The following is a 13155-nucleotide window of genomic DNA, read 5'->3' as shown; positions in this document are numbered from 1 at the left end:
AATGGCTAACTTGGAGTCACAAAGGAGTATGAAATATGAAGTTAAAAAGGCTCAGGTCAAGCTTGTGTATGATAGAAATGACAGTTTCAGATGTTTTTCTCTAAGTGAAATGCACCCTTGGCTAAATACAACAAAAGTAAGAATCTTGTCAGGTGGAAAAAGCATGAGCAACTGTTGCATTGTTTTCCTTCTGGTTGTTTTTAATGTAGCAAAACCAATAAACTTGTATTATTTATTAATTATGGCATATTAACCTGTTAAAGTTTTCATAGCATACCAATGAAAAATTGAAATAAATTACATATTCAAAAACTTTATATGATGTATTTGGCATAAATGACAAAAGCTGTGTTTAATGTACATGAAGCCCACGTGATTTTGTTCCTGTTATTGGGCTGTTTTTTTTTTTCTGAGATATTGTTTGGACTAAAGTTATGCTACAAGCGTGCAAAAACTAAACTCACTTTTGAAGAGTTTTTAAGTTACAGAAAAAAAAACCCTCTTTAAACTAAACCCTAAATAAACTGTGTTAAAGATTAAATGATGTACCATTGTAATGCCAGGTATTTAAGTAATAACATTTATAAAGCTTTTTTTTTTTATTATTTCCATTCACGTAAATATGTACTTGTACTTAATTGTTAAACTCTTACGTAATCGGTTTTTGTTTGGACTACAAACATACCGCAAACGTACTACATCTACACTCAGCCCTGGACGGTTCACTGGTATCCCATGATACCTCGGTGTGACCGTGTGACCTCTTCTAGGAGCACGCGAAGAAGAAGTAGCGGGCTCGCTCACGCTGTATGCTGGAGGTTCTGGCTCGCTAACTATCGCTCGGTTGTAGATCATGGCTGCTTCAAAGCCAGTCGAGCCGCAGTCCGGGACTGGACTACCCCGCTGGCAGCTGGCCCTGTTAGTCGGGACTCCCATAGTGCTGGGAGTAGGAGCGGTTTACCTATGGAACCGCAGCAGGACGAAGGAGAGGAAAGGGACCGGGGAAAGGAAAACACCTGAAGGCAGCGCGAGCCCCGTGCAGGGCCAAGACGGCGCAGCACGAGCCAGCCGGGAGCAGGAGAACATGGTATCGTTACCGCCGCTGAGAGACTCCTCTTTCCTCTGCCTCTAATGTTACATTGGCCACGCTGATATGGGTTGTCTTGCTACAGCGAGAATCTTAGCTTTTCAAGTGAAACATGTCATTGTCGTTACAGTACAGTCAAGGACACCTAACGTTTCTGACAGTCAGTGACAGCTAGGCCGATAGCGTCTAGGTGTTCTAGCGAATACTGAGTCCTAGCGAGATTTGATGTTCATTGGCAGTACGCATGCGTTGTGCCACACCACTGAGTGCTGGTCACTGTTTGGGGCATAATTTAATGGAGGATATTAGTTGTTAAAACAAAATCATTACAATTTTGTTATAGGGTACCAAACGTGCTCCACTTTTCTTATAATGAAATTTTTCTGATTTATGTTACGTAACGAGATGTGCTGTTTGATGGAGGGTGTGTGGCTTTTGAGAAACGCTTCTCTTGAATTCTTCCGAAGAGATGTTTAAAAGACCACCGAATTATAAATGTATTAGTCATACAGCACACTTACTCCCGTTTGCTATGAAAAACCCCACCTTAATACTACGAACTGGGTCTGTGCTGTTGGTTCATACACCACAGTAGCACTGTTTGGCCAAGGAGCGTAATCTGTTAGAACACCGGTGCAGAGCGGTGGATTAGCTGAGCTGAATCGCTACCTAGCGCTCTCGTTAGCCAACGTTATGTATGCAGCTAGGTAGCCTGCTAGGTTTGCTAGCCTTGATACAGCTGTTAACACTTTGCTAGGGTAAGGCAAGCATCGTGGACATGAACATGTCAGTGCAGTTAGTAAATAGCCCTTAAGCAAACGTGGGAGCAACCTGACAAGCGTGTCTCAGCGTTACAGTATGAGGCATGTTGGCTAACGTTATCAGACAGCAGAGTGGGGCGGGGATGGCTGTCATTTGAATGAGACTTAAAGCAGAGATAGAAAATGAAACAGGTGGTTGTCACAGCGTCAGACGTGGGAAATATGGGATAGCTGCCATTCTATTGATTCATGTTTTCTTAGAAGAATAGTTTTATAATCTTAATTTTTAATTTTCCAAAAGACATAACCATAAGTGAAAATTTACCCCATAGCCGTGAAAACTTTCCAGGATGGGTGAGGGCATGATTTCACAATTTTAAGAAAGTGAAAGTGTGACTTAACCCTTGCATATGGTCACCTTCACAGCATGGTTTTCCGTGACCGTGTTGAGGCCCCCTTGAACTCGGTCACCACTGTTCCAATCCATGCGTTCAGGGCTTGACATTAACTTTTTTGCTCACCAGCCACTGTGGCTAGTGGTATCCCTGAGTTACTGGCCCCTCAGTATTTCCACTGGCCACAATTTGTTGTTGGATAATTATGTTCAATACGATTAAAGCCGATGGTGACATGCTAAAGTTTACTTAAAAAAGATTTACAACCTCTTTAAATGTAAATGACCCCTATGCACACTCAAAACAAGACTACATCAATGTTAAAATCCATAGGTCCTTAATCAGGTATTATCATGATATAGTTGTGTGTAACATTGTGCTCCTTTCATATGAAAATATGCAGTCTATTAAGACATAGTAATTAAAATAGTAGTTTGTTATTGCTTATAATAAAATAGTAAAGGGAATTAATTGAACTGATAAAAACTCAGCAAGAGACACTGTGCTTAAATATTTATTAACGATTGCACTCAGAAAACAATTTCTTTTTTCATGAGAATGACAATGAAGGAGAGGTAAATTAAATTTCCTCAGAGCTTTCATCATCAGTCATCTTTTTGCTTGTCTCTCTGCTCCATGTTTGAGATAAAATTCAACCTGCCAAAGTGGCCAATGGGAGCGGTGGTGTTACCAGCCACTTCCAAAATCCACCAGCATTCGGCTGGTTGGCCGGTGTTAATGTCAAGCCCTGCATGCTAGGATACAGATCAAATTTGACTGAAACAGTATTTAAGGGTTAAAGGCTCTGTAAGGACTTAATAAGTGGTATTGAAAGAGTCTCACTTTTATATACTTGTCTGTTCATAATCCACAATTTGAAAACAAAGTCCCTATGACAACTGACAAAGTTTAGCAGTGAGGCGCAAGAGCTGTCCCTTTTTCTTGGAGAAAAGGATTTCTATGATTTATTTAGAAATGGTGGACACTGGAGCTGGACTGGCAAAAAGAAAAAGGACTTATGGGACACAGAGCCTTCATCCCAGGAAAATACAAGCTTTTCCTGGTAGTCTTCATAGCCACAGCAGCTAAGAGACTGGATTCATTTGAGCCACAAGATCATATTTCATGTACCTGGTGTAACTGTTTATATATAAGCTTTCTGCAGCTACTTAGGGTCACAAAAATGCATGAAGGTGTCCAATGTGAGGCTGTGATTCTCCAGCAGCATGTCTGTTTGGGTTCTCTAAACCACTAATAGTGCAAACATTGACATGATGTTGTTTTTTTTCCAGGTTAAATTTTAATTGCACTTTACACTAGTCCTTTCAAAATACTCTTCCATGTCTGCTGCTTGAATAAAACAGCTAAAGAAACATAAACAGTTTCTTGGTCATGCATTAGTGTATCAGCTGCTACTCATAAATCATTAATATTGTGAGCAAAGTTGTTGTGAGTGGTTTCTTAGATTTTCTTTTCTGTCAGTTTGAAGGCATTCAATCCGCAGTACACCCTTTCAGTCCACTTCAAAATCCTATTACTGTGTAAGATGCTGAAGGGACACTTAATTGTGTTGAAAACAGTCTGTGGGCTCCTCGAGCCTTAAGCCAGTCCACTGAGTCCATGTGGGGATAATTTAATCAATAAATGTTGTCTTTTCTCTCTCTCATCTAGAGCCCGTTGGATCGGGCCCAAGGAGCGAAAAACAAGGGCAACAAGTACTTCAAGGCTGGAAAGTATGAGAACGCCATTCAGTGCTACACAGAGGCCATCGCTCTCTGCCCCACCGAGCAGAAGACCGATTTATCAACATTTTACCAGAACAGAGCAGCAGCTTACGAGCAGTTGGTGGGTAACACATTCTCTTCACCTCTACAGAAATGATAGTTTTTGTTTGTATTTTAAGAGATCTAAGGGGTCCTCATCACTGTCAAAGCAAGCTGTTTGTCCAACACTGTAGCCGTTTCAAAGGTGTTTTTTATCAGAATCTTGTTTGTCCAGCTTTGAAAATTTTAAAAAGTAGCATCTTGTGTGATATCCAGAATTGTTTGATAAAGGTAAAGTGACTTAAGACATACCATTCTAATAAAGTGTTGCGACAGCACAGAAATGCCCCAAAATACAGACAGAACAGGAGCGGGTAGGTTAGTCCGGGTCCCAGAGGGAGTCTCACTTTTTGACATTATCTAACTATTCCAAGCAAGGAAAACCTGAAATATCAGTGTCTGTGTTTTTTTAATGTTTGTAGAGTTTGTCTGGAGCAGCTCTGAGGCAGGAGATATCAAAGGAATATGTCACAGATTGCAATGAAAATACATTAACACAAGTAAATTAAAAGTCTGCCCAGCCTGCAAATGACCATGTTATACAAAACAATCTTTTCTGTGAAGATTGTATAGTTTTTCAACAAAAAACAAGGGGGACTACTCTGTTTTTTGAAGAGTTGTGAGCATATTTTGATCATTTTCAGAGAGTATATTTGGGACAGAATGAGGTTTGCATGTGTCCTGATGCCTTGTAGCGCTTGTAGTAGTACTCACTCTTTTTCCACCATATGTTACAGCCAGCAGTGGGGGCATACCTTCACAGAAAACACCATTTACTCCTCTGTGGTTTGTGTATCGCAGGCTTTGTGTTAATCATTACCTTACTCAAAAACTTTGACTCATAGTTAAGCTCGCAGAGGTTAAAACGATATCAGGATTGTTTTTAAAAGGTTCACCTATAAAACTGTTGAATATGTTTTGCTTGAAGAGTTTGTTTATAAAATGTTAAGGATGCAACAGAAAGGCCTCTCTGCTGAAAACATAATTTTCCTTTGCGCTGCATTTTTTTTCCTGGATTTTCAGAAGTTCTGATGTAGTCTGAGATCATTTTCACTGTGAGTCTTGTATAAACCTGAAACCATACAGGCGTGTGACTGTGTTAAATGGTGAATCTCCTCTGAAAGCCTCAGTGATGGAGAAGATAACCACTTCTGTCTCTGTTATTTAAGATGAAATGGACAGAAGTGGTGCAGGACTGCTCTAAGGCTGTGGAGCTGAATCCACGTTACGTCAAAGCTCTGTTCAGGCGGGCTAAAGCTCTGGAAAAACTGGACAACAAGAAAGAGTGTCTAGAAGGTAAGACTATCTTCTGTCACTGCAAATTTATTTTAGATGTGTGACTTTGATTCACCGTCAGTGTTGCTCCCTTTCAGACGTCACAGCAGTGTGTATTCTTGAGGCCTTCCAGAACCAACAGAGCATGCTGCTAGCAGACAAAGTGCTGAAACAGCTGGGAAAAGAGAAGGCCAAAGAGAAATACAAGGTATTCATCCACTAACTGACCCTTTGTCATTTTTACTTCTCCACGTGTTCAGAGTAAACTGATTCTCTGTTTTGACTCTCTTCTGTAGAACCGTGAGCCCATGATGCCTTCTCCTCAGTTCATCAAATCCTACTTCAGCTCATTCACGGATGACATCATCTCGCAGCCGCTGCAGAAAGGAGAAAAGAAAGACGAAGATAAGGACAAAGAGGGAGAGGCAGCTGAGGTTACTGAGAGGTAAGACGAGGTTTACTTAGTGTCTGTGTGTCTTCTGTTAAAGCAAGCTGTTTACTCAGTCTAATCTGGAACAAAAACAATGCTGCCATTTCACTTTCAGTTCTTGACTTTTATATTATAACTCAACACAAGGTACAGTGTGAAGGAAGGACAGTGAGTGAAAGGAACTTAAAACAAATGTAAGAAACTATTAGGGACTTTTTGATCAATACAGCCACAGTTTGTTTTATCTGAAGGAAGATACTTTTATATTTTTCTGTAATTTCCTGTAAAGGTCTGATTTCATTAATTGGTTAAAACTGTGTTTTTTGTTGTGAAAATGCAAATAATCTTCCAGCTTGCTGTACTTTCTTTGAATCTAAGCAGGTTTTATGAACATAAAGAAGGTCTTCTTTTTAATTTTCAGAGCACTTTTCTTAAAGTGAATAAAATGAATAATGCAGGCTGTATTGATGAAACCCATTAATTCAAAAAATCAACTATCATAGGATGGTCAGTAAACTCGGGTGATGTCTGGAAACGCTCTCGTGAAGAGTCTGTAAAGTGATCGCTGACTCGGCTGACCTGATTTCTCCAGGCAGTTTGCTCTAAAGCTTCGAAGCTTTGACTCGCCACAAGTTTTCATCTAGGCTTTAAGAACACATTATCACCTCGACCTGAGGATCTCAGGCTTTGTACCAGCTTATATGCGACCAAAAGATCAGATATGTAGTGTAGAGAGAGGCTGTGAAGAGCTGTAAAGGTCAGCAGCAAGATCTTTGTACTATCGATTTGATGCATAAAATATTAGAGATCTGCTGTGATAAGGAGTCGACCATGTTTGTGTCTTTAATTCAGGCTGTTGATCAGAGGTCTGTGGTTATGTTCACACTGCAGTTAAAAGTGACCTGATTTTTTTTTTTTTTGCTCAAATGTGACCCATACCTGCTTTGATTTTGGAAGTCTGAACAGCCCAAGTCACACTGAATCTGATACTTTTTAATGAAAAAAATGGAGGTGGGAGTCACTCTCAACTAACACAGACATGGAAAAAAGCAGTGATGGAGTCAGCCAGTGGATGGATAGTGAAGCTTTAGACTTAATTAGTAGCCTGAGTGCCATGACTGAGCAGCAACACTTATAGCTGAGCAGGGAAAGAGAGAAGCGCACAGAGAGAAGAGAAATTGAAACTTATGTACGTGATCACGTTTTTTTCGTTGTTGAGAGATGGGGGAGAAGTAGGCAGGGATCAGGCAGCATATCAAGCCCAAATAAGCAGCTCCACTTTAGAAAACAAGCCCCCCAAACCCAGGGCCATGTTTGTTTTTGTAAACACCGTTCTGTGCATGATGTCATTAGTGTTTAAGGTAGTATGCGAGTCACTTCAGGAGCCTGTGCTGTTCACATCCAAGTATGCAGACAGACCACATTTAAAAATATGATACAAACAAAAAAATGGGATTGAAGCAATGAATTGGAATTGAGCATTAAGGACTTTAGTGTGAACAGAGCCGCTGTTTACATGATGTTAAAAAGTTTTAAATGAGAGATACTGGAGTGAGGTGGTGAAACAGGCCCTAATTGCAAAATGTGCATGCAGTGAGATGTAATTACCAGATGATGCACCACACACCTCAAACTAACATGAAACTCACCTGGTTTGATCATCAGAAAAAAACATTATAAAGCGAACTGTTTGTGATACTGTTGGAAAACTCTTACCCCCCACTTCACAGCCTGTAACGGTGTCTTTATCTATTTCCAGCTCTGGCTACCTGAAGGCAAAGCAGTACATGGAAGAAGAAAACTACGACAAAATCATCAGTGAATGCACCAAGGAGATCGAGTCAGAGGGTCGATACACAGCTGAGGCTCTGCTGCTGCGAGCCACCTTCTACCTGCTGATCGGTAACGCCACCGCAGCTCAGCCTGACCTGGACCGGGTTATCAACATGCAGGACGCCAATGTCAAGGTACAGACTTTTAAACACTGTCTTCACATCACTGTATGCATGTTTTACATGATTTTAAAATTACTTTGTGTTCCTATTAAGTTTCAACTCTTTTTACTGTGCTGTTTTGTTTTCTTGTAAGGTGTATGAATGTTTGTATGACAGAATATGTATTTATTAAGAGTTTTGTTATTTGTTAAAACAGCTAATAGTCATGTTTACCACAATCCACTACTGTTTAACCAATTCAGTGAGATAACGGTCTGTAAACCTTCTTTGTAACTTTTCTGTTCAATTCGATATTTGAGTAAATATGAGTCTTTACACAATCTTTAAAGTTTCAGTTCCTGGCTTGCAGGAAGCTGCCTTGACAGCTTTGGAGGATTATTTTTATTATTGTCATTTTGACTTGGGTCAGCAGAGGCTGTATGTAATATTAAATTAGTACAAACTAATATCTCTAGCAGTACTATCGTTTCTAAAAGTCAAATGAGTTTTCTGAAGAAGGACAATTTTGGTAACAAACTATTCCTGAACACATTTTTAAGCATTGTGCCCCACTTATAATTTATTTAAAAGTTAGAGGGGAGAGTTTGTCTGTCTTTAATGTCATTTTTAAATAGCTGGTCCTTGCATTATCAAAGATTACTTAATTATCCTTAAAGTCTGCAACCTGACAGCCTCTCTCCTTCTTTCAGCTACGAGCCAACGCTCTGATCAAACGTGGCAGCATGTACATGCAGCAGCAGCAGCCCATGCTCTCCACACAGGACTTCAACATGGCAGCCGAGATCGACTCACGTAACCCTGACGTTTACCACCACAGGGGTCAGGTAGGACAGTGTCATATCTCATTGGCTCTACATTGATGGCCTGCTCTCTGTTTGACATTTTTGTGGTATGTCTTATCAAATACTTTTGAAATCACTAACATCTCCAACACCTGTTTTCCTCGTAGCTGAAAATCCTGCTGGACCAGGTGGATGAGGCGGTGGGAGACTTTGATGAGTGCATCCTGCTCAGGCCTGACTCCGCTCTCGCTCAGGCACAGAAATGTTTTGCTCTTGTAAGTAAACAAAGGAGGATCACTTGAGGAGTATTTATCCTGTTTAAGTTTTAATCTCTGTACACACCACAACTGTAAGCTGTAACCTTTCTTCTTTTTGTTGTGCTCTTCAGTACAGACAAGCATATACTGGAAACAACCCATCACAAGTACAGAAAGCCATGGACGGCTTCGAGGACGTCATTAAAAGGTTCCCCAAGTGTGCAGAGGGCTACGCTCTGTACGCTCAGGTACCTTTTTTTTTTTTTTTTTAATTGGCTTTTCAGAATTCACACTCTTTATTTAAAAACTTTTATTAATTTCTATCTCATTCAGCACAAAGATCAACTGATGTTTTTCACAACACACTGTTTATTCCTCAGGCTCTGACTGATCAGCAGCAGTTTGGGAAAGCAGACGAGATGTACGACAAATGTATTGAACTGGAACAAGACAATGCTACCACATATGTCCACAAGGGGTAGATGTTTTTTTCTCTGTTTATATTAATGATATACTGCTTTATGATTATATAATGTGTGGTATGTAATGTCCTGATATCTAAATGTTTATTCTCTCTTTAGTTTGTTACAGCTCCAGTGGAAACAGGACCTTGACTTGGGTCTTGACCTCATCAGTAAGGCTATAGAAATCGACAACAAATGTGACTTTGCCTACGAAACCATGGGAACCATTGAAGTTCAGAGGTGAGAGTTACAGCTCCAATTACTTTGCACTGAGTTTCTCATCTCAGTCATCATATAACCTCAGGCATCTGTCCAAAAGATACGAGGCACATGTTGAGCAAGTGTGTAAAGTACAAAATGTACTTGGTGTGGTTAAGAAAAATCTGTGATTGGTTTTAAGTAAAGGGAGTAGCAAATATAAGCATCCTGAAAGAGCAAATGATGTTCCTCATACTGTTACCTGTCGCTATGTTTTGGCTTTATTTTAGGAAAGCTGTCTTGTTTTCCATTGTTTTTAAATTGTCTGTTTGATTAACTAGATGGACAAACTAACTGCTACTGAATAACCTTTTATTATCTTGAAGTAACCCAAGATCTTTCCTTTCAGGGGCAATCTGGACAAGGCTATAGACATGTTCAACAAGGCCATTAACCTCGCAAAGTCAGAGATGGAGATGGCCCATTTGTACTCATTATGTGACGCAGCCTACGCCCAGACTGAAGTGGCGAGGAAGTACGGTCTGAAGCCTCCGACACTGTAACTCCTTCGCCAACTGATCGCCAATTTCCTCACTGCTCAACCTAACTGTGTTAAAAGTGCAACTGTCTATTTGATTTGTATAAAAAAAAAGAATTGGGGTTATAAGAGGAAAACTGAAGAGCCTGACTATATGTATACAGTGTTTACATCACATTAAAGGGGTTTGTTATAAAGAAGGAAGGGTTTCTGAGATGCAGGTTTGTGGTTGAAGTGGTTTGTCTGGCCGGGAACTTCAACAGTAACATGACCAGAAAGAAGAGAAAGATACATGAGTGATCATGTATAACTGTCTACATGAAAAGAAATGGGTAAGAGAGTTGAAAAAGGCGCAGTTTGTTGAACCTTTTACTGACTTAAAGGCTTTTGTGACACTTTTAAATTTACAGAAAATACTGTGAGAGCTTTATATAGTTCTAATGGACTGTTCACTCGTTAATTTATACTGATTTAAAGTGGTTTTGTCCAGCTCCTTCCACATGGCAACATACTTCATTGGTTCCAAATGCAAGATAAAAATGATAGTCTAATGTTTAATGTTTGTGTTTGTAATGCTGGAATTGATACCATGAGTACGGGAAAACTGAGAGAGAGGTTAGCTTAGCATCCTGAAGTGTTTTTTTTTTTTTAATTTTGGGATTGCTTGTTTTCTTTTTTTACAAACTGTGCAGCATGTTGACTTTATAAATAAATGTAAATGCATTGCTCTTGCTGTCTTGAACACTAGAAAATCTAAAAGAGACTTTGGGGAAGAACTACTTTGGATTAGAAACCAACATAATGTCTTTAGTTTTTTCAAATTGTTTTTGAATTGCCTCTAGAAGTTGTCACAAGGGATTGAATATCAAGGTTTTTTTTCCTAGCTCACTATAATTAAGAAACATGATTATTTTCTATTGTATTGTAAAATGTTTATTTTTCATGCTGCATTTGGTTTCACATTTTGAAGACGCTTGTCTAATTTCCTCCCTTTGCAAATTATCTCACGACTCAAGCCTTATTTTTTTAAAACCCACATACTCAAAGAAAAAGCTCAAAGTTAAGTGTATGATTTGGTTCCCATGTAGCACCCATCCTGTCTGAAAAACAAATGAGCCACCTCTGCTAAATGTTTGTGATTATGCACTTAACTCAGATACTCTTTGTGTGACTGTCATTCATGTAGCAGCTGTAATGGCTAAATTTTATTGATGTATGGAAACAAGGAACCAAATCATACATTTGAGGTGCATTTGATGAGGGGGATTTCCTCATGAATCAAACAAGCATTTACTTAAGAAATACTCTTGCAACAACAGCAGATATTCTGCAAATGTCCACCAAGTTTTGTCTTTTGGATGAAAAGTATACTCAACAGTCTTCTTCAGCGATATATAAGGTGACCAAAGTGACAGAAAATATGAATCCTAATAAAGTTCCTGGAATGAATTTCACTTTTACACATTTCTTCAAGCCTGTTTTGCTTTGAGATGAGCACAAACTTGCAGACAATAAGAAACACACTATTGGGATGTTTTGAATCTCAGCCTATCATTTCTTTTCCATCTCTGAAGAAAAAACATATGCTTCACCCATCCCCTGCAAAAGGAAGTAACTTTTTCACTGTTACAGAACATTCTGCATGCACACGCCTTAATTAACAGGTAAAGCTCCAACAATTTGAATCTTTTTAAATTAGGTTAAATATTTATCAGTTTGCTTGTTAAACATTGAAAATGAATTTTATTCTAAGCCCACTGCATGGGAACAACTTTTTTAAGCATTTAAATCTAGCTCATTATGACTTGCAGATGAAAACTATGTTTGTGGAGCCATTGTACACACACGCATGTACAAGGCAGCAGAATGACGGGAGAGACCGCTTTGTCCACAGGAGGGCACCAAAATACAAACGCAAAGTTTTACTCCTGTTACGACACAAGTGAAAGCTGTACAGATATTACATCAGCTGGATGTGATTATTATTTAGTCAGCCACAGCGAAAAATCATCCTCACCTTCACACTATGTCTATGAATCCTAATTAAATAACCACCAAGCTAAAGACTTAAATAAAAGTATCCGTCGATATCATTTTTTCTAAAAGCTACTTGTAATAAAGACTTTAACATAGGGTTTTGACTGAAAGCTATGTTCTATTAAACAGAGTAACTTAACAGTAAAAAAAAAAACTTCAAAAGGGTAAAACTCCCTGGAATAACATTAAAGGCATTACTAATTTTATACACCCGTTATAGGGTTGTTCCACTACCCTGAATCCTTGATAAAAACCAATATGTTTTCATTGTGAGCCTGAAATCAAGTCTCAGGGAAGAAGGGGGCCCTTCCTCTTGGTCGATGGTTGTTGGTATAGACATAATCACATAGACATGCATCTGTCTGTTGTTGTTCTTGATGTTTTTTTTTTATAATTATTATTTGACTCCTTTAATGAATAACAGAAAATATAATTAAAACAGTTTGGTGAAATATCACAAGTTGGAAATCTAAATCATTTATAAAAATTCAAGCTTCATGGAAACATCCAGGATTTTTTCCTCAAGCCTTTCAATGATTTTTACCATTAATATAAAGAGCTGAAAAAAGCAAAGCTTAACAGGTAAATATTAGATAGAGCTATGTACACAAACATAGAAAACAAGTCTACACATAAATCATGTACTATATAAAAGTACCTATTTAGTTGGCAGTTGGAGTAAAATAAAGTAGATAGATAAATTAATAGATTGAGACACCCATCTGCAGCTTTCATATAGCATCTGATACATTTAAACAACCTCCATACATATGGCCTTTACGTAATCTATAAAAACATGATTTTTTTTTTGTCAGCAACATAATGTTGAGAAAAACTCTACATGAAGTTTTAAAACATGCTTCCTGCATCAAAGTTAAATTAAAGCTAATTTCTGTTGGTGAATGAAAAACAAAACTGAACTGTTAAGTCATATTATTGAAATAAACCAAACCATAACGATAAGATACTCAGTCAAAAGTATGACTTTTATTATTATTATTATTATTATTATTATTATTATTATTATTATTATTATTATTATTAATAATAATAATAATAATAATAATAATAATAATAATAATAATAATAACATTTTTATTATTTATTTATTTATTTTCCTTAATTTGTTCCATTAAGTTAAGATTTTGCGGGA

The 13155-nt window shown here is 38.3% G+C and overlaps 1 protein-coding gene across 1 annotated transcript; it reads left to right on the top strand.

Moving 5' to 3' along the window:
* The first annotated feature begins 757 nt into the window (after nucleotides 1-757).
* On the top strand, nucleotides 758-11018 carry tomm70a (translocase of outer mitochondrial membrane 70 homolog A (S. cerevisiae)). The gene is made up of 12 exons (XM_074668957.1): nucleotides 758-1087; nucleotides 3915-4088; nucleotides 5236-5362; nucleotides 5440-5549; nucleotides 5638-5786; nucleotides 7531-7738; nucleotides 8416-8550; nucleotides 8676-8783; nucleotides 8897-9013; nucleotides 9146-9243; nucleotides 9347-9469; nucleotides 9837-11018. Exons 1-12 carry the CDS (start codon nucleotides 854-856, stop codon nucleotides 9988-9990), a joined length of 1737 nt encoding a protein of 578 aa, XP_074525058.1. The 5' UTR covers nucleotides 758-853; the 3' UTR covers nucleotides 9991-11018.
* Nucleotides 11019-13155: the final 2137 nt, after the last annotated feature.

Source organism: Halichoeres trimaculatus, unplaced genomic scaffold (assembly GCF_033239565.1).
Source record: "Halichoeres trimaculatus isolate MK-OKI-2021-1 unplaced genomic scaffold, fHalTri1.1 fHalTri1_scaffold_4, whole genome shotgun sequence".
Classification (NCBI taxonomy): domain Eukaryota; kingdom Metazoa; phylum Chordata; class Actinopteri; order Labriformes; family Labridae; genus Halichoeres; species Halichoeres trimaculatus.
This window is presented reverse-complemented; position numbering and strand designations above follow the sequence as displayed.